Below are 23,036 nucleotides of genomic sequence, written 5' to 3' on the forward strand. Positions count from 1 at the left end.
GAAATTGTGGGCAGTCACAGGGCCTCTGAGTTTGGGAGACAAGTGGGGAAGGGTCTCCTGCAGTGTGGATGGAGGAGGCATCATGGAGTCGGGGTGGGGGGCGGTGGAACGTCTCCATGACAGACAGAGATTCTTTGATCCCTGGCAGGTGACCTGCCCCAGAGCCCACAGGAGACACGAGGGGCGGCTCTGAGACCCACACACCTGCTTTAGAGTTGCCATCATTCAAGGCTGCTTTCTCCTTTCCTTGATTGGGTCAGATCTAGGGTTCTTCGTCCTCTTCTGCCAGGATTTCCAGTCCATGCAGCACCCTAATCATTCTCAATTCACACACTCAGCATGCAGACTGTGTGAGCCCCTGGGCCAGGCCAGGTGCAGTTTTCCATCCTGAGCTCTCTGTGATCCTCTGGTGTTGTGAACTCTGCCGGGGTGGGGTGCCAGGGAAGAGAGGCTGAGCAATGACGTGCCCTGGGTTCCTGTGGCAGAAGAGTCACAAGGCAGGGGTGTCGTCACCCTGGTGGATGCTGGGCTTGGCAGAGGGCGATCGGGAGGGGTGTGGGGCTGCACGTTGAGGGACGCCCCCTTACTGTCTGTAACCCACACTTACCTTCTCAGACGAGATGTCTTTCGAGGGAGCCAGGCTCAGCATGCGGAGCAGAAGAAACGGGGCTCTGGGGAGCACAAGGACCCTCTACTCCAGCGTGTCCAGGAGCACAGACGTATCCTACAATGACAGCGTAAGTCCAGCCGGTCTGCGCCTGGACACAGCCACTTCCTTGTTGTGAGGGTCATTTTCTGGCCCATCTGCCGTCTTTGGAAAGAGAATATCTCCATTTTCTGTGTGGCATTTGGGAACTTTGTTTTTGTCTAAGGAAGAAAGCTTTCATTTCAGTGTTGTTTTCAAGCATTTCTATTGCAGGCACTTCATTTCTGTGTCTTAATAAGTCACGATCTGATTTCTTTACTGACGACATTTAGGAAAACTGAATCACTGGTCAGAAAATCAAGACAATGTGTCAGGCTGACATCTGACATCTGTTTCAGGCTGGCTACAGCATTAGGACTTGCTTCTCAGGGCTGGCAGGAGGCAGAGGAGACATTCAGAATGCAAACTTTAAGAGGCGCCTGCCTTCCGGTCTCACCTTTGCTCTTGCAGGCACTGGGGACTTCAGGGTTGGGTGTGAAATGGGATCTCGCTCTACTTTTACCATAAATTTGCTTCACTATCAATGAGGTTGAGATTTTCTTTTTGCATGTTATTCAATATTTACTCATCTCTCATCATCTCCTACTGGATTATTCACTTTACTCCTCAGTTTATAGTCATTATATATTATTCTGCTTATCAGTCCTATGATGATTTATATGTGTCGTAAATTTCTTCTATCATTTTGAGGAATGTTGGTATTTTCAAAGTATTTTTTTTGTTTTCAAGTAGCTTTCTCCTATCAAGTTTTTTTTTTGTAGAGATTGCGTTATTGATTTCCATAATCAAACCAAATATACGTAAGACCTTTCATAGTTAAAATAGTCCATTATTTTTGTACAAATGGCAAAATTTAAGTTTAATGATTTTAGACCAATGTGGTTATTAATTTTTGTACAATGCCAACTCAATCCACTCAACTGGGATAGCTTCTTGCAATGTTGACAGCCCAGGAAAGCTCACACCTCGAGTTATGCCTATATTTGCACACATGCTTATTTTGTAGATAAGGATCAGTAAAATCCACATGCTCTGCATCAGTACCAGCAACAACTTTCCAGGTGCTGCCAACACCTTAACAAAAGTACAGCAGCATCCAGCCTACTCCATCCAGAGAGCAACACACACACACACACACACACACACACACACACACACACACACACAATCAGGTCAAAAGGATTCCCCAGAGAACAGCAGAATACTCTTATCGTTGTACCTGGTACCGTTTAAAAAGTCAGCTTTCCCAATCTGGAAGGAAGCACTGTGTGGCAGCTCATTGAACGCGGCTGTGGTAGAATAGGGGGGCTGCTGTGGACCACAGAGCTGGGGTGCACATTTTCCCACGGGTGTGACACGGTCCCGTAGGACATCCAGAATACCAGGAGAGACAGATAAGCAGCCAGTATCTGAGGCTTGATCCTACTTTTCTAGCAGAGAACCCCAACGCTGGCACAGTACCGCTCTGTCAAGAGATGTACTTTCTCAGATAGGACTTCATTGAGTTGGTGGCATGGTTCATTGCAAACATAAGCTAAAACCCATTGTTTTTTAAAGCCAGGGGAGCAAAAGTGACCCAGACAAAACAAAACAAACTCCCCACCACTGGATTCACAGAAAGTCTCTCATGTATGGATGGCGGGAGTCCTGGCGGGGGGGGGCAATGTATTCATCAGCCTATTTTAAGGGAAGTTTCTGGTTCAGAAAGGCTTTGATTACCAAAATAAGTAAGTTCGAGATGTGCCGAACCACCTTGCAATTGATAGGATAAATGCAACTATGGAAAGTGGGTTTTTTTTGGTAATGTATTATAAATATAATATACAAATAATATATCTGCCCCCTCTGGTGGATTGAGAATCAGAAAAATGCATGTGTATAATTCCATTTATATACGAGATAACTCTATATACTTTTTGCATAAACTTGCCCTTGGTTATACAGTTTAAAGCTATTCCTCTTTTAAAAGTCAGTGTAGTCTAAAAGTATAAAGAGATGCAGGATGTTGGGAAGGTGTTGTAAATTATGAGAACCTTTGAAGTAGGGTTAGGATGCATTTGCTAGTTCCTGATGTCAACAGGAAATGGGAATAAATGAGTAATGTGTTATCCATGCTCTTTCTTCAAAGGACCTGGTCAATTTTATTCAAGCAAATTTTAAGAAACGGGAATGTGTCTTCTTCACCAAAGATTCCAAGGCCACGTAAGCTCCTGTTTTGGCGTCTGTGTCTAAACATAAGTGATTATTGACCGACACTGTGACACATAACATGCTTTTTATGAAAGCAGAAATGCTTTGTGATCAGGAGAGACTTGGCAAGTGGCTGGTCATGGTTCCCTTGCTATGTCATTTCCTGTATACTTGTAGCTCTGGCAATATGGCAGTCGTGCTCCAGCCGTCAGTCCCTTCACTTATCCCACCGGCTTGGGCATCCATCTGATGACGATGTTTTCTAGCAGTTGCTAAGCAATGCCATGCATGTGGCATGTAAGCAAATCACTGGCTCTTCTGTCAGCCTCTTCTTCCTTGGTGGCTCTTCGGGCCTTTGAATTGGCTGTGTGTCTTGTGGGAACATGGAGGCTGGCTTACAATCATCTCCCAGTAGCCTGAGACACAGAAGATGGGGGACAAACATAAATGAGTGAATGGATCCTGCCAAGAGTTCTTGTAGAAGATGGACCTGGATGTAGTTGAATTACTTTAATCCTGACTTCTGCTCTTCTCTGCCTCATCTCCTTTGCTGTGTGGGTAGTAGAGAAAAAGAGTGTAGTAATTGAGTGGAAGTTGTTGTAATAGTGTGTAAAGGATTGAGGCTCTGCTGAACGGAGGTGGTGAAGAGAGCAGGGATTGCAGAATAGAAGGGAGCTTTAGAACCAGCTCGGATTCCTGCCATGTCATGGCTGTCTCCTCACTGTATGACCTCGAGTCAATTATTCCTTTTCCTGAATTGAATTTTCTTGTCCTAAAAGCATAGCAGAAAGATGCCTCCTGGGTTAAGGATGGGCTAATGAAGTAGCACATGAAATACCTACTACAGCTCTCCAGAGCTTTCAAGGTTCTTGGCAGATATGCTTCTTGACTCAGTGTGCATTAGATAATGAACATTAGAAAAAGTCACAGATCTCTTTTGTCACTGGGTCATCCTGACTGGGTATGAACTCTGTGAGTCACCTTCTTATTCCCTGAACATTTCATGGAAGTATTTTTTCTGTCCATTTATTCATTTAACTCATGAAGAACACAATTTATTGGTTTGTCTAGCTCATATTGTCAGAGCATCTGCTATGTAATAGGACTTTATACACTTGATTTCTAATACTACAAATACTCTTGTAAGATAGTGATGATGATGATTTGACAGATAAGCAAAGTGAGGCCCAACAGGAGTCCTCTAGAAGGAGGATTTGCTTTTTTATTTATTTATTTTTGAGATTATCATTTTTTATTGTAATTAACAGAAGGGTTACATTATATTCACCAGATAGAAGGTGCATTACTTCACACACATTGATGCCCCTTCTCATGTTTTTGCCCCCATTTCCCTCCCCCACCCCATCCCCTCATCTTGTTTTCCCTGATTCCCTATCCTATTTCAAATAAACAAATAAACATATAGACAATATACCAGATAACAAGGTAAGATGCTGTAACAATATGAGATAACCAAGGAATAAGACAAGGATTTGAAACCAAGACTTCAGATTCCATTATTTAGTCAAACTCATCAACACTTCCTTAGTTACAATGAAAATGGCAGAGCTGTGTGTGGGGTGGGGGTGGGGGATGGTGACAATAAGTCTTGGGGTTGGTACAGCCAGATAAGGGTCACGTGAGACACACTCCTGTGCTTAGCAGAGAAGAGGACTCAAGAGCTTTTGGCAATAACCACGTAGTTGGGTGGGGAATTCTCGTCTCCATCCTGCCATGGGGCTTGCGTGGGGATCAAGGGTAGACCAAGGACAGTGGACAGGGACAGGGATGGAGAGAGGAGAGGCTGTTGGAAAACAGTGTAGCTCTGAAGTCCCCTCAGGATCAGGGAAGGGAAAGGCCGTTCTCAGTCTTGGTGAATTCCTTTCTTGGCCAAGCTGAGTGGCTCCTCTGGAAGCCTTCCTCCACGGAGACCAGTCACCGAGATGTTGCTGGATCAGGGGTTTGGAGTCTGGACTGTGGCTCCTTTTTTTTTCTTCTTCAGGTTTTTATCAATCTTTTACACAAGGATCATGTCCGTGCCCCCCACAGTGGTTAAGTTACAAGGCGCACCAATGGTTTAACCCCAAAGAGGGGAGTTCGTATACACACACAGGCATGTCACAGAAGAGGAGCAGGACAGGGGGGTCTCGGGAAGTGCTCACTGTCCCTCCCAGCCCCACCCCTCCTCACACACCTGCTTTCTTGTCTTTCAGAGCAAACGGGACTGTGCGGTATCATCTAGCTCTTCCATATCACAGGCCTAGGTCTGCAGGCAGGTAGAACATTTCACTGTGTGCTGGGCACTGAACCACGGACTTCATTTATTCCTCCCAGCCAGCCTGGAGGATGAACACTCACTCACTGCTCCTTTCTTCCCTTGCTTTGGTAGCGAGGCATGCCTGCACTTCATTACCTACCAGCCCCTTCACTGACCGTGGCCTTCTGCTCCCAGGACCATTTTGAAACTTGTCCATAAGTTGATTTCAGGGAGAGCAGGCGAGAGGCAGATCATTAACAAGAGAGACAGGCAGAAAGAAGCTTGGAGTTGTTGACTAGTGCCTCCTTAGACAATAGCACTTTAGAACTTTTTTTTGTTGCTATTGCTCATATCTCTAGAGAACCAGCTTTTAGCCGTGGATAGAAAAAGGACCAAATGGTCCTGGAATGACTTTGTAGGTAATTTGTTGTTGTTGTTGTTGTTATTATTTACTACACATTTGCTTCTTTTTGGTTTGAATTACATTCATGAACCATCATAAGGTGAAGGTCACTTCCGACGGTGCATGTCCCATGCATGTGACATGCCATTTCCAGCTCTCACAGCCAGCCTAAGAGGACAGGATCGTGCTCAGACAAAGGAGGCTGTCTTGTCTGTGCCTCGATGCTATTTGCCAGGTTTGCACTTCCCTTTTCCCAGGAGAGCCGAGAAACTTGATAGCAGGAATCATACCCAGCTCGTCTTGAGCTTTGTAGAACTCAGGCTAGATTTCAGAGTGGACTTTCCATCAGTATTTGTTGAATGACTATAGTGTGTTGTGGAAGGAAGAGAGGAAGAAGATTTATTTACCATTTACTGCATACTTAAAAAATGTCCTTCCCACTTCCCTTCATTCTTGGGTGCCATCTAATGGGCAGTTACATTCAGTTCTATTGTGTTTTTAACGGGAAGAACTAGTGATCACTTACTGTAGCACGCTGTCCTTGTCTAGTTCACATTACTGAAAGTCCCCCAAATAGTAGAGAAAAGGATGATCTCTAGAAATTCTTTAACACTCTGGGAACCTGCCAATGGGCCATGTCTCCACTGTGAGTCCAGCTCACAGGAAATCCAGCTCAGCTCTCTTTGGAAGAGCCTCACTACCTGGGAAGCAGGGGGAGCGGGATTGAGGCTGGTCACAGGGACCCTGTATGTTAGGGTCTATGTTCCCAGATTCCTGAATTCCAGTCCCATAACAGACGATGGGCTCTGCCAGGAGAGGGTTTTGCTTTGTTCCTATGCCTGCCCCAGCACACCACAAGCTCATGGATGCACAGATTTGGGAGTAAAACACCATAGTACTTTCTAGACAACCTATTGAGATGAGGAAAACAAAAATCCCCAAAGAAGACATGGTAGTCGAATTTAATGTGTTTATGTAAGTTGTCCCGTTCTAAGAAACGCAATCCACTGTCTAAATAATTTGAATGAAATCTGTTCACCATTGCCTGGCTCAGGGAAAACGTGTGCAAATGTGGCTATGCCCAAAGCCAACATGTGGAAGGCACCCAGATCAACGACAGTGAGAAATGGAATTACAAGAAGCATACCAAGGAGTTTCCAACAGACGCCTTTGGCGATATTCAGTTTGAGACACTGGGAAAGAAGGGAAAGGTAGGATGATGTTTTTGCTAACGTAGGTCCTTTATTTGTTAAGATACAACTTGGGTTCCTCTGAGTTCCATTAAATTGTCTAATAGTGTAGGGGCAGGAGAGATGGGAGGCAGTTACCGGAAATGGTTGCAGATTAAGATAAATCTTGTCCAAGTTAAAAATTAGTGATTAGGTTGTGTGTTCAACTGGTGCTGTTTTCCACCTGCACATCAGGGAATCACGGCAGTGTCTATGTTGAATCTTACTACTAGGAAAGGCCGAGAGGCCGGGGTACTCTTCCTTCACTCTTGACTGGAGCGAGGTGACTTTTCCCCTGGCACAGAGCATTGCAAGCTGGGGGTGGGGGGGCAGGAGAGGTGTGTGATGAGCAGAAGCCCAGCCTCCCCAAGCCTTCCAAGGCCCCGTCTCAGGGACAGCTCCACCCAGGCAGAGCTGGTGGGAAGCCAGGGCCCAACTCATTCCTGGGCTCTGTCCCCGCCATCCCCAGGCCTCCTGTCCTGTCCCCATCATGTCATCCCAGGCCTCCCGTCCTGTCCCCATCATGTCATCCCAGGCCTCCCGTCCTGTCCCCATCATGTCATCCCCGGGCCTCCCGTCCTGTCCCCGTCGTGTCATCCCCGGGCCTCCCGTCCTGTCCCCGTCATGTCATCCCAGGCCTCCTGTCCTGTCCCCGTCATGTCATCCCAGGCCTCCTGTCCTGTCCCCGTCATCCCCGGGCCTCCCGTCGTGTCCCCGTCGTGTCATCCCCGGGCCTCCCGTCCTGTCCCCGTCATCCCCAGGCCTCCCACCCTGTCCCTGTCATCCCCCCAGACGGTCCTCTCCAGGTTTCTGCCCCACAGTGGGGGAAGCGGCCATCCCTTGTCTTGGCCCAGCCCTGCTGCCGGGGACCACTTAACAGTCCCACCACCTCCTTCCTAGGACGCTTCCACTCCTCAGGGGAGACAGGGCACCCAGATGGTCACCCCTGGTGGTCATCCCGCCCCACCGATTGCTTCTAGGTACTTGTCAAGGGGCCTGCCGGGCCCCCAGGGCCTCCTCCCAGGGCCCTGACGCCTCTTTCCCCACAGTACATCCGTCTGTCCTGCGACACAGACGCGGAAACGCTGTACGAGCTGCTGACCCAGCACTGGCACCTGAAAACACCCAACCTGGTCATCTCCGTGACCGGGGGCGCCAAGAACTTCGCCCTGAAGCCGCGCATGCGCAAGATCTTCAGCCGGCTCATCTACATCGCCCAGTCCAAAGGTGTGCGCCTGCGCGGTACAGCGGTACTCCCCCAACCCCCACCTCCGGCCCGGGCTGCCTGGTTGCGCCTGCGCAGTGTGACTCTGGGCCACTCGCGCTCCCCCCGCCCCCCCCCAGGGCTGCCAGGCTGCGCCACGCAGTGCGGCTCTGGGCCTGGGCAGTGGCACTCAGCAGCAGTTTACCATAGCTGACCGCATGGTGGGCTGCCTTCTGGAGGCCAGGTGTTGCATGGGCAATAGATTGCATTAGAGGCTATGTTAAATGATCTTATTACAGATACTTTATTTGCTTTAGCCCTTTATTTTTTTTCCCACTGCAACTATTACCAAACACAAATCCTTGAAAAGTGTGAACATTTTATGCACTAATAGAGCAAAGCACAGTTAGTGGCAGCAGGGCCCTCTGCGGTGACTCCCGTCTGCCCTGACTGATGCAGAGTCTGGACTGGCTGGCTGGCTCTGAGGCTCGCGTGCTCTCTGTCCTTACAAAGACTCCCCGGACGAGTACAGGTTCCCACGCGCTGGCCTTGCGCTGGCCTTGCCACTCGACAAGTTGAGATCCAGAGCCGGGTCTGGGGTCTGTGCTGTTGACCGTGGTCATTGGGGGACACCTGAGGACCTGGGGTCCTCTTCTCCTCGCTTGCCATGCAGGAGCCGGCAAGGCCATCCCAGGGTGTGCAGGCCTGTGCTGTGTGTCCCGGGGGGCAGCGTGTCCGGGGGACAGCGTGTCCGGGGGGCAGCGTGTCCGGGGGGCAGCGTGTCCGGGGGGCAGCGTGTCCCGGGGGGCAGCGTGTCCGGGGGGCAGCGTGTCCCGGGGGCAGCGTGTCAGGGGGGCAGCGTGTCCCGGGGGCAGCGTGTCAGGGGGGCAGCGTGTCCCGGGGGACAGCGTGTCCGGGGGGCAGCGTGTCCCGGGGGCAGCGTGTCAGGGGGGCAGCGTGTCCCGGGGGACAGCGTGTCCGGGGGGCAGCGTGTCCCGGGGGCAGCGTGTCAGGGGGGCAGCGTGTCCCGGGGGACAGCGTGTCCGGGGGGCAGCGTGTCCCGGGGGGCAGCGTGTCCGGGGGGCAGCGTGTCCCGGGGGGCAGCGTGTCCGGGGGGCAGCGTGTCCCGGGGGGCAGCGTGTCCCGGGGGGCAGCGTGTCCCGGGGGACAGCGTGTCCGGGGGGCAGCGTGTCCCGGGGGACAGCGTGTCCGGGGGGCAGCGTGTCCCGGGGGCAGCGTGTCAGGGGGGCAGCGTGTCCCGGGGGGCAGCGTGTCCCGGGGGACAGCGTGTCCGGGGGGCAGCGTGTCCCGGGGGGCAGCGTGTGTGGGGGGGGCAGCGTGTCCCGGGGTGTCCCGGGGTGTCCCGGGGCAGTGACCGCAGGGGCTTCGCGGGGTCTGAGTGGGGCGGCTCTGCTGGTCTCGCGGTGGCAGGGGCGTGGATCCTGACGGGCGGCACCCACTACGGCCTGATGAAGTACATCGGGGAGGTGGTGAGAGACAACACCATCAGCAGGAGCTCGGAGGAGAACATCACAGCCATCGGCATCGCCGCCTGGGGCATGGTCTCCAACCGCCACGCGCTGCTCCGGAGCTGCGACCCAGAGGTAGGGGAGCCGGGACAGGAGGGAGGGACCACGGGGCCGGGGACAGGAAGGACAGGTGGGAGAAGGACCGGGCAGGGGGTGGGGCTGGGGCTGGGGCTCAGGGGTGGCCAGGGTGGGGGCGTGGCCGAGGCGGAGGGGCGTGGTCAGGGCGTGGCTGGGCCGGGGTTGGGGGAGGAGGGCCAGCATGTGGCTGGGAGTGGGGCCGGGGCTTGGGCAGGGCGTGGCCGAGGCGGTGGGGCGTGGTCAGGGCGGGGCGTGGCCGGGGGCGTGGCCGGGCCGGGGGTGGGGTGGGGTGGGCATGAAGCTGGGGGTGAGGCTTGGGCAGGGCGTGGCCAGGGCGTGGCCGAGACGGTGGGGCGTGGCCGGGCTGGGGGTGGGCCGGGGCTTGGGCAGGGCGTGGCTGAGGCAGTGGGGCGTGGCCTGGGGCGTGGCCTGGGCGCGGGGCTTGCTCCTGGGTAGCCCGGGACAAGGCTGAGGGCAGGGCTCCTGGCAATCCCAGGTCCAGTCCCCCTCCCCTGAGCGCATCCCCGGGGAAGTGAGGTCAGTCAGCAGTGTGACTTGGAGCGCAGGATCTGAGCACCGCTGGTACTCCAGTGAGCTCAGGGAGGTTAGTGAAGATGACCAGTTCAGGGAGCGCCGGGACGGGAGCCAGGCTCCCCGACCGCACTGCGCAGCGGTTCTCTTCTAAGTACGCATGTTTTAACGGCTGGGACGCTGCACAGAGGAGCTGCAGTTTCATCCTCAGCCAGCGGCACATCTTCATCCCCCCCACCCCCCGCTCGTGTTTTGGATCTGTTAACTGTTTCATAGACTCCAATTCACTGGATCTTCACAACAACCTGTCATCTCAGCACTGCAATGAGCCTCTCCTTCCAGCTGAGGAAACTGAGGCACGCAGAGAGTTCAGACCATCCCTGAGCTCACAGTGGCTCCTGGTCCTTTGGACACGGTCATTTCCGAATGAATTGATGTAGAAAGCAATGCCCTGGCGAAACTCCAGGAAAGGGGAATAACGTTCAACCAGAAAAGGATGGGAATAACCTTTTTGTCCTTTGAAATAGCTTCAACAATGTCAAGAATACGTGAGAAAGTAAATGTAATAGTAAACGATCACGGCACACCAACAAACCTGACTTTTTCTTTTTCTTTTTTGCATTTTTTATTGTAATTAGTAAAAGGGTTACATGATATTTGCCAGATAGAAGGTGCATTAATTCACATACATTGATACCCTTTCACATGTCTTGGTACCTGTTTCCCTCCCCCCCCCACACCCCCCACCCGTCTTAGTTTTCCCCCCTTCCCTATCAAATTTCAAATATCCAAATACAAATAAATTCAATATATCAGATAACAAAGTGAGATACTATACCAATATGAGATAACCAAGGGACAGCAAAGGAGATGAGAGACAACATAGTACATTAAGGACAACAATCATTCATTATATGGCTTTTGTTTCTATATCCTGGAGGTCCTTTCAATTAGCTTCACATTATATGGCCTTATCAAACCTGACTTTTTCTATGGACCTAAAACACCCCAACGTTAATTCAAGAGCTAGAAATTATGAATAGAGAAATTGTCCGTGGTGGTTCTATAAGGAAACTAAAAATTACTTTCTATATTGCTTTGAGTTAGATGATTGCACCTAGACAGTTTTTTTTTAAAAGTGATCTGGTTATGGTTGATCTCATAACTTTCCATTCCTCACAGTGTGGAATGGTTACACATTTCTGAACAAAAAGCTAATTTGTGTTTTTTTTTCTGGAAAAATAGGTAAAATATATATACGAAGGAGTATAAAATTATACTTGCAGCAGTCACTGGAGAATGTAATATTTGGGCAAAGCTATTCATTCAAGTACTTAGCATTCTTCCAAGACCTAAATATCTATGAATGCCTGCTAAGACATTTATGAATAGATATTTGTTATCTAATAACACTTAATAAGGACATTTTCAGGAATGTATATATTTATATACATTTACATATATTTATATTGCTATATGAAGGAAAGTTATGGAATTATCAATATTTTCCAAAGATGTTTCAATAGTATGGGAAATATTTTTAATTTTAAGTATAAAATCATGTAATGCACACATATATGTATGTGTGTAGAAAAGGACTAAATTCCTAAAATCTTGAAGCTATCACTGAGACACAACATTCAATAGAAATTTAATTTTCTCTTGTTCTGCACTTTTCATTTCTATAGTAAACATGTATCGTTTTTAGGTTCCTAAATCATAGTGCTAGTTTTATTCCTTTTATATGTCTGCTAATGACCATTTCTAGTGACTTAATACAATTTCATGGCAAAATCATATAATTTTACGGTTGGCTTCCTGGCTCTTTACTGTTTCTTTGAATGACAGTGTTTGATCTTTTGTGGAAACCAACTGTTCCTAATAATTTTGTTGGGTCTCTCCTCCTGCGTGGTTTCTACTCAAGGCTTCTTTGCAAACCTCATCACTGGTAGATGAGTCACTTTCAGAATTTTTTTCTCTCTTTCAGTCCGGTTATATTTTTCCCCTAGTGTTAGTATTATAATTTAAAAATGATTATGGTTTTATGCACACACCAAAAAAGTAGGCAGGGCCTCAACTCATTATTTTTGTTTCGCACGTTTTTCTAGGCTATTTGTTGTTGAGGAAGATCAGAGCAAGCCTGTTCTCCCTGAAGCTCTTGATGAGTTTTAAATGTTGCTAAAGCACCGTTAAAGACTGTTTAAATCACTGCTAATGTTCATTATAAACACTTCTTTTTAGCTTTACTTTTCTTTTAAATAAATTAAATGGGCTAGAATTGATTTAACTCTGTAATTGCACGTTACACCTCTCTCAGGTACCCTGGCTGCCTTGAGTAAAGTTGACAAGCAGCCAGCCTGCCCTCATGCCAGCCTGGCTTCTTAGAAGACTCCAAGAGGGCCAGAAGTTTGGTCTAGTGGTAGAGTGCTTGCCTAGCATGCACAAAGACCCGCGTTTCATTCCTCGGTACCACATACATAGAAAAAGCCAGAAGTGGTGCTGTGGCTCAAGTGGTGGAGCTCTAGCCTTGAGAAAGTCCAAGGATAGTGCTCAGGCCCTGAGTTCAAGGCCCAGGACTGGCAAAAAAAAAAAAAGACTCCATGAAACACTGTAACCCCAGTGACTTGCTGTCAAGTAGAATGGGGCTGCAGAAGGCACTGTCGCAGGTACAACTGTTTCAAATGGCTTGGCTGGACTTGAGACCAGGATAGAGATTCCCTGGGGAAGGGCGGTCAGTGGGCCCAGCTGTGGGAGCAATACTGAGAGATGAAGACAAAGTCGGTTCATATCAACGGGTGCTGTCCTTGACCTTTTATTTTTTCCCAGTCCTGGGCTTGAGCTCAGGGCCTGAGCACTGTCCTTGGACTTTCTCAAGGCTAGAGCTCTACTACTTGAGCCTCAGCACCACTTCCAGCTTTTTTCTATGTATGTGGTACCGAGGAATCAAACCCGGGTCTTCATGCATGCTAGGCAAGCACTCTACCACTAGGCCAAACCTCCGGTCAATATCTCTGACCTTTTTTGCTCAAAGCTGATGCTCTGCCACTTGAGCCACTGCTCCACTTGTTGGATTTTTGGTGGTTAATTGGAGATAAGAGTCTCACAGCCTTTCCTCCCTCCCTGGGCTGGCTTTAAACTGCTATCCTTAGGTCTCATCCTCCTAAGTGACTAGTATTTACTGGCGTGTGCCATCAGAACTGTCATAAACAGTCTTTAACTCAAAGCCATTTTTTTGAAGTGGATTTTGCTGGCGGGTTTAGAAACATTGATTTATACATTGCTCTGAATCAGAAAATCATGATCTCTAATTCTGCTCGCTTTTTAGTCGATTCTCTAAGCACTGCCTTGTAACCATGTCATTGGTAAATAGTAGTTTTAAAAGAACTCACAAAACTCTTTGGTTTGATCGTCCCTTGGGCTCTCGTGCTCATGTTAGCTGTAATGCCCAGAATAAAGGCCAGTAATAACCATGAGACGCAATGCCCGCAGACCTGGGGCGCGTTGCTCACCACAGCCGTCCACTGATAGGTTGGGTTTGGCTCAAGTTTTCATATTCAAGTACTTACGAGTTATTTGAAGACATTCTCCTTTTTTTTTTGCCAGTCCTGGGCTTGAGCTCAGGGCCTGAGCACTGTCCTTGGGCTTTCTCAAGGCTAGAGCTCTACTACTTGAGCCTCAGCACCATTTCAGGCTTTTTTCTATGTATATGGTACCGAGGAATCGAACCCGGGTCTTCGTGCATGCTAGGCAAGCACTCAACCACTAGGTCAAAGTCCTGGCGCAGACATTCTCCTTTTATGTGCATTTTGTAATTTCTTAAAACCAGGAACAAATGCTGAGTATGAAGATCTTTATGTCTCTGTGAGACTGGGCTCGTTTTCCTCTTGAATCCTAATGTAACAAACAAACCAACCCCTGGAGTCCTTACCCATGCCATTGTAGTAGAGTCAATGACTTTTAGTTGTCTGTTCCCTTTTTCATGAGAAAAGTTGATTTTTGATGCCTTCTTTTGTTATTCTGTCCTGGGTAAGGATGTAGAGCCAGAGCTAAGCTCTGGAAGAGTGTGGATGAGGTGTGGATTTTTGTCCCTGGATGTTTGTGAAGTGTGCCCCCCCACGTCTGGAGGCGGCCATCTGGCCAACATCAGGTCATCTGATAGACTCGGATTCCCTGAGTACAACTTCTATTTTACTAAGGATGTTTAGGGAATAGACCCATAATGTTTGAACATTATACTGTCTTTATATCTTTGTTCTGATTTTATTTGTCATTAGCAGAATCAACCACTTTTCTCTCCCCACTGAGATTTCAGCTCACATTTTGTTCTGTGTTGTGGAACTATCCTGTTTTGTCTGTTGTTTTCTTGGTAGTAGTGGAGGTTAAACTCAAGGCCTTCCTCATGCTTTTTACCGCATGGGCCACGCCCCCAGCCCTGTTGCCCTGTTGCTGCAGTCCTGTTTCAGGCAGAGTCTTGTAATTTTGCTTGGGCCAGCCTGACCAACACCGATTGCCTCTTGAGTAGCTGGGATTATAAATAATTACCACCATGACTGGTTTATTAATTGAGATGAACTCTCACCAACTTTTTTTCTTCTTCATTTATTTTTTTGGCCTAGACTGGCCAATTCTCCCAAAGTCTACCTCCTAAGTAATTGGGATTAGAGTTGTGCATCAGTACTTCCTGTCCTGAAATAAGTTTTAATGCAAACAATAAAGAACCTCAGATCTTTAAGCGCTAAGCAGCTCTGAGGGGTGAGAGGCAAGAACCCTGAGGTAGGGATGGCTTCCTTTAAGCTCCTTCAGTGGACTTTTCTTCCCAGGTGTGCATGGAACCATGTAATTATTTAATTGTTTTTTATTTATGGTAGTATTACTATGTACTTCTCATGTGCAGAGGGCTCAGGTCCTGACTTGTGCTACTTAGATTCTGTGTGTCTAAGACAACACCTGAGCATGTGTGTATGCATCCATGCATGCGTGCGCGAGTGCGCACGCACGCACACACACACACACACCCACCCACACCCACACCCACACCCACCCACACACCCACACACACCCACACACACCCACACACTCACACACGCCCACACATACCCACACCCCCCCACATACCCACACACACACCCACACACACCCCCCCACACCCACACCCACACCCACCCCCACACACACACCCACACACACACCCACACACCCCCACACACACACGCACACACCCACACCCCCCCACACCCACACACACACACCCACACACACACCCACACACACACACCCACACACACACCATATGCACACATGCACACACATAGCTAGTTTCTTTCTCCCCCCTCCCTTCCTTCTTTCTTTCCTTCCCTCCTTTCTCTCTCTCTGTCTTTCTCTGTCTCTCTTTCTCTCCCTTCCCCTCTTTCCTTCTCTCTCTCCCTCTCCCCCTTTATGTTAGTTATGGGGCTTGAACTCCGGGCCTGGGTCCTGTCCCTGAGCTCTTTTGCTCAAGGCTAGTGCTCTAACCCTTGGAGCTGCAGTGCCACATCTGGTTTTCTGGTGGTTAACTGGAATAAGAGTCTCGTGGGCTTTCCTGCCTGTACTGGCTTTGAGCTGCGATCTTGGATGCCAGCCTCCTGAGTAGCTAGGATGGCAGGTGCGAGCCACAGCGCCTGGATCATCTAGTGTCTCGAATGCCACCCATTTCAGTGACTGTACACACGAGGAAAACCTTGTACTGTCCCTGAGCCATATAGGTGACCGGGCCATGGGATCCTTCATTTCTTCATGTCACCAGGAGGCCGCTGAGAGCACCAGACCCCACTGAGCGTAGGAATCTGGAGGAGGCAGAAGTGTAGTTAAAACCCCTAAGCTCTGCCTTCATACGACGGCAGAACTGTCTTCAGGTGTCTCAAAGACAACGCTCCCTGTGCTCCTCAGGGCTACTTCTCAGCTCAGTACATCATGAATGACTTCAAGAGAGACCCTCTGTACATCCTGGACAACAACCACACCCACCTGCTGCTTGTGGACAACGGCTGCCACGGCCACCCCGCGGTCGAGGCGAAGCTCCGGAACCAGCTGGAAAAGTACATCTCGGAGCGCACGAGTCACGGTCAGTGTCCCGAGACACACGGTGGCCAGTTACCATGGCAACAGCTGCCTGACGTGAGGGGTCTTCACTGCCAAAGAAGAGCTGGCCTTCCTCCTCTTCCTTCTCCTTCCCAGTGTTTCAGCCAGGGTCCTCTGTTGCCCCTTCAACACGGGCTAGAGAAGGACAAACGCTTCCTTGTCACCTGTGGTCTAGGAAGCCTAAGCTCCGTCTGTCCATTAGCAAATGAAATCCCTGATAGCAATCAGGAACTTTAAAAAGCCAACAGCTAAGACCGAGTAAGGCATAAACCCGGGTCATGAGCGCGACTGCCTAAAATATTACTTTTCAGAGGAGACTGCGGCCAGTGGGCAAAGGCCTTCGTGTGACCATAAATGACAGGCACTTTGTCTTCGGAGGACACGCTGTGTCCTACTGTCCTGTGACTTAGTGATTGACATGACCGCAGGGACTTGTCTCTCTTCCCCAGTGGAACACACAGGAAGAAGAAACACATTCACACATGTTCTTCATCCAGAGAACACCTAGTTACACAAATTGCTAGCAGTCAAGAAGGCACGAGATTTACGTTCAATGCATTAGAGGATGATTATTGTAAGGATAAACGTGTGCCTGGCTTATGCGTGTGAGCAGAAGCAGAGCAAGCACAGAACTTAGCCAGTTAAATACTAGTGACACTGCAGCGTGACCCCGGTCAGATCACCACTAGATGGGCGTCCAGATCTACTCGTGATTGTGGAGTAGAGAGCACAGAAGCCCAGGAGCCCCTCAGCCGGCCCCCTGGGCTCACAGGCAGAACTTCCAGGTGCGGGCTCCTCAAGGTGGTGGCTGTTTCCACGGGGTCCAGAGCAACTTCCCTTTTTGTTTTACAGATTCCAACTACGGCGGCAAGATCCCCATCGTGTGTTTTGCCCAGGGAGGTGGACGAGAAACTCTGAAGGTGAGTCCTGATTTAGTTTTGGTGGAGATGGGTTAACAAGCTAAAAGCTGGTATTTGCAGGGTTTTGGAGTTTATCTAATCTTGCAATGATCCATTTCTATTTTGGTTGTTTTTGCCAGTCCTGGGCCTCAAATTCAGGGCCTGAGCACTGTCCCTGGACTTTCTCAAAGCTAGAGCTCTACCACTTGAGCCTCAGCACCACTTCTGGCTCTTTTCTATGTATGTGGTACCAAAGAATTGAACCCAGGTCTTTGTGCATGCTAGGCAAGCACTCTGCCACTAGGCCAAACTCCTAGCCCAACAACCCGTTTCTTTACAGCATCTAGTAGGTTGTGTTTTCTCACCTCAGCTCAGAATTTGGGGAAGAGGATGTGGGTCTCCACACATAGTCTGTGTGTTTAGTGCTAGCCTGTCAAGGACAAGAGGGAGGCCTCCACCCGTGCTCCCCGTGGGCTGCACCTCAGCAGGTGCAGTAGGGAACAGCGTCTGTCTCAATTGCATGCAGATGCAGCACAGATCGGCCCTCAGTTACATGTTCTCAGGCGGCTGCAGGCCCACTGGGCCTCCCCCGGAGACACAGGACTCCACACAGAATCCCAAACCCTGAGGGACTCAGAGCACAGGATGGCCCTCAGACGGTTCTGGGCAGGAGCTGGGGTCCCGCCTCTGTGTGGATTCCGCTGTTTCCGAGTTCACCTGCCTGCAGCCAGGCATGCGTTGAACTTTTTCAACAAAGAACATGAGTGAGTACATTTTATTCTGCTTGAAGACACCCTTTGGAAGAACTCATCTCCTAGGAACGTGTGCGAACAGGACCTTCTTTGCAGTGATGTCTGTAATCCTAGCTACTGAAGAGGCTGGATGTGAGAATCATAGTTTGAAGTCAGCTCAGGCAGACAAATCTAAGAGACCCTTACCACCAGTTTACCAGGGAAAAGCTAGAAATGGAGATGTGACCCAAGTGGTAGAGCCTAGACTTGAACGAGAAAAAGGAGACTGAGCCCGGAGACCAGTTTTAAGGCCTAGTACTGGCACCAAACCAACAACAACACAAAATAATAAAAAGAGAAACAAAATGAACTGAACCAAAAAGGTCAACATAGCTGTCATTAACAGGGTGTCAATATTTGGAATGATAGATGCTTGTGTAGGGGATTTTTACTTTATGGACAATGTCATGGGTATCTGCTTCTTTGTGGCATTTGCTATGGCATGGTATGCCATTAGCCTGGCTTGTTTTTCTGATTCATTAAGCAGTTGTAAGCAGTTGGGTTGTTTCTGGTTCGAAATAAATGCCCCAATAGCAGAAGAGCAAGGAGAGTGTCAGTGTGTTTTACTCAGAGCCTCATTCCAACCTGGACCTGGGTTCTGTCCACCCCCACGCCTCCTCCCATCTGTCCATCTCCATGTCCTCTCCCAGGCCATCAACACCTCCATCAAGAGTAAAATCCCATGCGTGGTGGTGGAAGGCTCTGGGCAGATCGCTGATGTGATTGCCAGCCTGGTGGAGGCGGAAGATGCCTTGACCTCATCCATGGTCAAGGAGAAGCTGGTGCGCTTTTTGCCACGCACGGTGTCCCGGCTGCCTGAGGAGGAGACTGAGAGCTGGATCAAGTGGGTGAGTTTGGGGAGAGGCCTCGTGGGGGGCTGAGGTCAGGATGCCGAGAGCGTGGGACTGGGGAGTGTCTCCAGTAGGAGCTGCAGTGCTGGGTTATTCCTCTTGACTTGGAGTCTGGATTCTGACCCATCCCGGGCATCTTGCAGGCAATGGAAACGTTGTGCCCATCCTGTGTGGGTAGCCTACAGGTTTCAATTCAGGCCTGATTGCAAGGCTCATAATCTTTCTTGAGGCCATGATGCCGACAAAGCACTCCTGTGATTTGTACTTACCAGTGACGGGGAAGAAAGAAATTCCTAGGAGGGATGGTTTAACCATGCACACTCTTCATGGAGTTTGTAATTACTGGCAAAAGCACCATTATACAAAAGTTTGCATGTGGTATGGCCTGGTCTGCAGTTCTGTTTCAATGATATTCTATTTCTTGGTTGACCATGTAGGAAAGGTAGAGTTATGGGAACAATTATGCTTCGTATCGCCATGCCTGTGGAGTATTTTAACACGTAGGAAAAGTGCATTTTCACCTTTTTCATGTCAAGGGAAACCAAAACTTTTAGCCACTGGCCAATAAGGTCCTCAGAATCTAATTTAATGTCTGTCTTCATCTGCATTCTTTCACTTTCCAGCCCAGTCAAGACCCTGGCTGGGAACTTTGGAACTAGGGACTCTCTCATTAAAAAAAAAAAACAACACATTTTTTTTTTTGGATGTTCACATTCTTTATTAAAACTGCCTATTTCAGTTTTAAAAAATTCATCCTAGACATCCATTATTTTCTGGAGAAGAATCAATCATTGCTTGCATAGACGCTGTTAATTCTTTTCTCATTATAAAGTAAAATCCCAAAGGATATTACAGAAAGTTTAGGTACATTATATGCATGTATGGAAAAATCACAAAAATTCCTCTTTGTACAATTAATATATACTAATTAATGAAGAAAGAAAGCTACATCAGTCACTAAATCCTCTTGGTTCTTGTTTGCATTTGAACTTTTCACTTCTGTTGCATCAGACTTTATGATGAGTTTGTGTTCTTCTGGCTCTTCATTTATTTGCTCATTAGATAATCGAGAACTTGAGATCTACCATGCTTTGTTATACAGACACATGCGCACACATATGAACACACACGTGCACATACTCACAAACGTATGCACACACGTACACACATGCACGAATACACATGCACACACACTTATACACATTTAGTGGAGTACCTATCCTTACAGGTGCTCGGGATTTTGCTATGGGATTTTTTTATATATGTATTTATTTAAAAAATATGTGTGTTCTTGTATCCTCAATAGTTGACTTCCACCATGTCAAGAACCCATTGTTTTCATTAAAAATTAGAAGCTGTGGATATAGGCGTTATTGTTGCAGGAAGATCTGGAACTTTTTTCATATATTTTTATTGTAATTAATAGAAGGGTTACATTATAGATCTGAAACTTTTAAGAATATGAAATAAACAGTCTCTCATCAACAAAGAGAAGTTTCTGCTCTTGGTGACTAAGACCTGTCAGCTGACAGCTTTATTCTTTAACGTTACCAGCTGAAAGAAATTCTGGAAAGTTCTCATCTATTAACAGTTATTAAAATGGAAGAAGCTGGGGATGAGATTGTGAGTAACGCTATCTCCTACGCCCTGTATAAAGGTGAGTAGAGAGAACGCCTGAAGACGTCCACCTTGTGCTTGTGTCTATGGGTTCTGGTGACTTGGATTTCTTTTTAAAAACTGCTTTATCAATGGGTGCCAGCTCATGCCTATGATTCTAGCTATTTAGGAAGCTGAGATCTGAAAATTACAATTCAAAGCCAGCCTGGGCAGATAAAAGCCAGAAGTGGCAGTGAGTCTCAAGTGGGTAGAGTGCTAGCCTTGAGTGAAAAAGCTGAGCTAGAGCACGAGGCTTTGAGTTTGAGGCCCACTGCTGGCATACACACAGAGATACACACAAATATATACAGAAATAGTTTTATTAATAAACAAGTTGAACTTCCATCCTCTGAAAACATGAAATGCAAAATTCTCTGCTGATATGATACCACAAGTGGTATGAGACTTAAAAGAATTAAAGTATTGTATCAAGTGAACGTCAGACTCTGTGTAAAAGGTGTATGTGTGTCCATTCCATGCTTAATCTTGGGCCCTAGAATGTCCTATTCTGTATAAAATTTACAAAATGTGAAAAATTTCAAAATCTAAAATACTTTTTAGTCCCAATCATTTTAGATATGGAACATGCAACTTGAATCAGCTTGCATTTAATTTAGATCATAATATGTTGAAAGGCAAAATAACTACCATCACTCAGGTGAGGCAAATTTTCTTGGATACATGTACATAAGACCTTTTATATCATTATAAATGCTTATAAAAATACTGTCCCATATTTGCCTACCCGATGATATGGACATGGTATTGGAAATATAAACACAACTACATAGACATAAAAATTTATGATTCTATAGACAATGTTTTATTACATAGATTAATATGTACCTATGACATACAAACCCTCAGCCTAATTTTAATTATGTTCTAAAATCTAAGTACCAGTGATTGTATATAGAGATTCCCTTCTTGAATACTCATTTGTTAAATGTCATTTGAAATATGATGTAAAAATCAATGTTAATAAATTCTTTAATAAAAAAAGAAAAAAAAGGGGCCAGGAGTTTGGCCTAGTGGTTAAAGTGCTTGCCTAGCATGCATGAAGACCCGGGTTCGATTCCTCGGTACCACATACATAGAAAAAAGCTAAAAGTGGTGCTGAGGCTCAAGTGGTAGAGCTCTAGCCTTGAGAAAGTCCAAGGACAGTGCTCAGGCCCTGAGCTCAAGCCCAGGACTGGCAAAAAAAAAAAGAAAAAAGAAAAAAATATTGTCCCAAAGCTGTTTCTAGAAGTGCTTTAGAATGTTTTCCTAGGTCTCTTACAATATTCCTTGAACACGTTATTAAAAAGTTTAAATTGTTATTAAAAAGACCATAGTCTTAAAGCTGTACATAGATCTAATCCACAGATATGCATGCGTAAACCACAAAACACTTTGCATTGATTTCTGGAGTTAACAAATCTCCTGAAGCTTAGGAATGACTCTAAGATCAGACCATTCTTTGTGGTCTTTGCTGTCTTAGAATTCCACCAAATTGGACATTATTTGAGATAAATATAAATAGATCCTTGGCAAAGGCCAGCCTTCTGGGGTTACTCTGCCTGACTAAAAACAAAGCAGTCGCTTTTAGCTCACAGCTGTAGCTACTCAGGAGGTTGAGATCTGAGGTTCGAGGTTTAAAGCCAGCTGGGACAGGAAAGTCAATGAGATTCTTATCTCTAATAAACTCCCAAAACTAAAAAATAAAAATAAAAACAAATTGGAAGCAGAGCTATGGCTCAAGTGGTAGAAAGACTACTCTATGTGAAAAGAAATTTAGGGACCGTGCCCAGACACATAGAGAGTGTAATTTAATTGTTTATTACAAACATTCTTGTTTTACATGCTCAAAATTGGTTGTAACAGTATTTATTCAAAGAGAGAGCAGGGAGCTTAAGCTAAAGCACTTGCCTAACAAGTGTTCAAAGCTTAGTAATGATAAATGTCCTCCCCCAAATAAGACAACTCTCGTGTGTATTCAAATGGAATAATGGTGTATATAAGTCAAGATAGTCTAGGTATAGAAAATATTAGCCTGGGAATAGACAAGAATTACATCACGGTGACATTTCAAATTATTACTATTATTATTATTATTATTATTATTGCCAGTCCAGAGTTTGAGCTCAGGGTCTGAGCACTGTCCCTGCTCTTTCTCATGGCTAGAGCTCTACCACTTGAGCCTCAGCACCACTTCTGGCTTTTTTTCTATATATGTGGTACCGAGGAATTGAACCCGGGTCTTCGTGCATGCTAGGCAAGCACTCTACCACTAGGCCAAACTCCCAGCCTCAAATTATTTTTTTATAGCTTTAAATATAGTGCAAGTATGATTTTTGAAGTATAATGCCTATGGAATCTGGATCTATAAGAAAATGCCAATACACCACACTAGATGTTGTTCAGGAAGGTATTATTCTAGCCTGGATAACCTCATTATGCATCCTGGCCTACGGGCTGTAGGTGAGAACGAGTGACAGTTCTGAGCGTACACTTCTAACCGAACACCGTTTGATGAGTAGCTTTGATAATGGGCCACAGAGAATGGACCGACTCTTTTCTCTTCTTTGGGGCTCTTTGTTCTGTGGGCGCTCCCCC

General features: G+C 47.3%; 1 protein-coding gene across 1 annotated transcript in view; it reads left to right on the forward strand.

The window, feature by feature from the left end:
• The first annotated feature begins 620 nt into the window (after positions 1-620).
• The window catches only part of Trpm8 (transient receptor potential cation channel subfamily M member 8), a 64,094-nt gene continuing 41,678 nt past the window's right edge, over positions 621-23,036 (forward strand). The window contains exons 1-9 of the mRNA XM_090355086.1: positions 621-737; positions 2,835-2,908; positions 6,611-6,767; positions 7,835-8,012; positions 9,421-9,593; positions 16,053-16,227; positions 17,097-17,164; positions 18,585-18,782; positions 20,340-20,442. Coding sequence (XP_090211212.1) covers positions 621-737; positions 2,835-2,908; positions 6,611-6,767; positions 7,835-8,012; positions 9,421-9,593; positions 16,053-16,227; positions 17,097-17,164; positions 18,585-18,782; positions 20,340-20,442 — 1,243 coding nt within the window. The remainder of the gene's footprint in view (positions 738-2,834; positions 2,909-6,610; positions 6,768-7,834; positions 8,013-9,420; positions 9,594-16,052; positions 16,228-17,096; positions 17,165-18,584; positions 18,783-20,339; positions 20,443-23,036) is intronic.

Source organism: Megascapheus bottae, chromosome 21 (genome assembly GCF_031878675.1).
Source record: "Megascapheus bottae isolate mThoBot1 chromosome 21, mThoBot2.hap1, whole genome shotgun sequence".
NCBI classification, from domain to species: domain Eukaryota; kingdom Metazoa; phylum Chordata; class Mammalia; order Rodentia; family Geomyidae; genus Megascapheus; species Megascapheus bottae.